A 1,317-nucleotide genomic window follows, 5' to 3' on the forward strand; every position below is an offset into this window, starting at 1 on the left:
CCGTCACCGAATTCACATATTTACTTTTCCGGTTCACATCACGTTACAGTGAAGTTGGAATTCTTTTTCTCTCCACTGAGAAAAAGTGCATTTTCCTTCTCTGTGTCAACACTGCTGGATCCGACTCCAGGAGGAACGGGTGGCAAAGCGTTTGGGGACCGCTCCCGGAATTACTCTGTGGCGCTGACTTCCTCTCTCTGTTCCGTCCAGATACAAATGCAAGCATGCTTCTTTATTTTAATTCTCCCTCTCTTGCCAGCCACCCGTGGACTTGGGATGGGACAGGTGCGGCAAGGTGAGAGGCTGGGAGGCACGCGTGCCTGAAATCGACAGGGGCGCCTCATCGCCCTCTTCGGCGACAAGGCCCCGGGAGGGCTCCCCCGGCCGTCTCAGCGGACCGAGGTCCGAGGCAGGAAAGCGTGGATGGGCCCTTCTGCCCCTTCGCCTTTTTGCCCCCCTTTTGCTCTGGTCCTCAGCTGACGAGCCGGTGACTATTGGCTGAAGTCCCCCCGCGATTTGCATGAGCGGAGAGGGCGTGTCTTCCGCCGCCCGCCCTCCAGGAGCGCGCAGCCTGCAGCCGCCCTGGGAATGCGCGGCCGAGGGAATGCGCGCAGCTCGCGGGCCCTGGCAGCGAGCTGGCACCCGCGCCTGGATATGGGGCGTCTACATCGTCCCAGGAGCCGCACTAGCCACCGGAACCTGCCGGTAAGGGTCGGGCTCCAGGAGCCAGGATGCGGTGTGGGGAAGTAGTGCCCGCTGGGAAGGGTTTTCTAACCTTCTGCCTTAATCCAAACTTCACGGGAAGGATGGCGGGGTGGAAAGGGAAAGGGAGTTTGGGTCATGCGTCTGCATTCGAGCAAGGCACAGGCCGGTCCCTGGCTCAGGAGAGGAAGTTTGGGAAGCAAGAAACGTAATCGGATGAGACGAGGGGACCGAGGTGCGCTCAATCCGCCTCGGGTACAGGGGTTCGGAGGTCTTTTCCTGCTGGCGGCGTCTGGCAAATGACAAACTGTTTGTGCATAACCGTGGTTCGCGTTTACTTCGCTTCTTCCTAAGGGAGGGGGCTCAGGGATGGCTTCGTGGTTGGGGGGCGGGCGTGGAGATCCAGATCTTTCCGATTTGATTTTAGATATGTGCAAAATAAAAATCACTCTGACCAAAGACTTCAAGGGTTGGGGGGGGGGGGTTGTTCTCCATATTATTATTATTGCTGTTGTTGTTTTTACTGGTCTCGCAATAAAAGGCCTAGCACATTCCATGCCCCAGGACTCTAATGGCAGAATCGCTTCCCTAAGAAGTAATCGCACCCCCCCCCCC

The 1,317-nt window shown here is 57.7% G+C and overlaps 1 protein-coding gene across 1 annotated transcript in view; it reads left to right on the top strand.

The window, feature by feature from the left end:
• Positions 1-566: 566 nt before the first annotated feature.
• PCDH20 (protocadherin 20) overlaps positions 567-1,317 on the top strand; it is a 5,226-nt gene continuing 4,475 nt past the window's right edge. The window contains exon 1 of the mRNA XM_021717359.1: positions 567-705. Coding sequence (XP_021573034.1) covers positions 589-705 — 117 coding nt within the window. The 5' untranslated portion in view covers positions 567-588. The remainder of the gene's footprint in view (positions 706-1,317) is intronic.

This window comes from Carlito syrichta, unplaced genomic scaffold (genome assembly GCF_000164805.1).
Source record: "Carlito syrichta isolate Samal-C Ts95f unplaced genomic scaffold, Tarsius_syrichta-2.0.1 Scaffold309710, whole genome shotgun sequence".
In the NCBI taxonomy this organism is placed as follows: domain Eukaryota; kingdom Metazoa; phylum Chordata; class Mammalia; order Primates; family Tarsiidae; genus Carlito; species Carlito syrichta.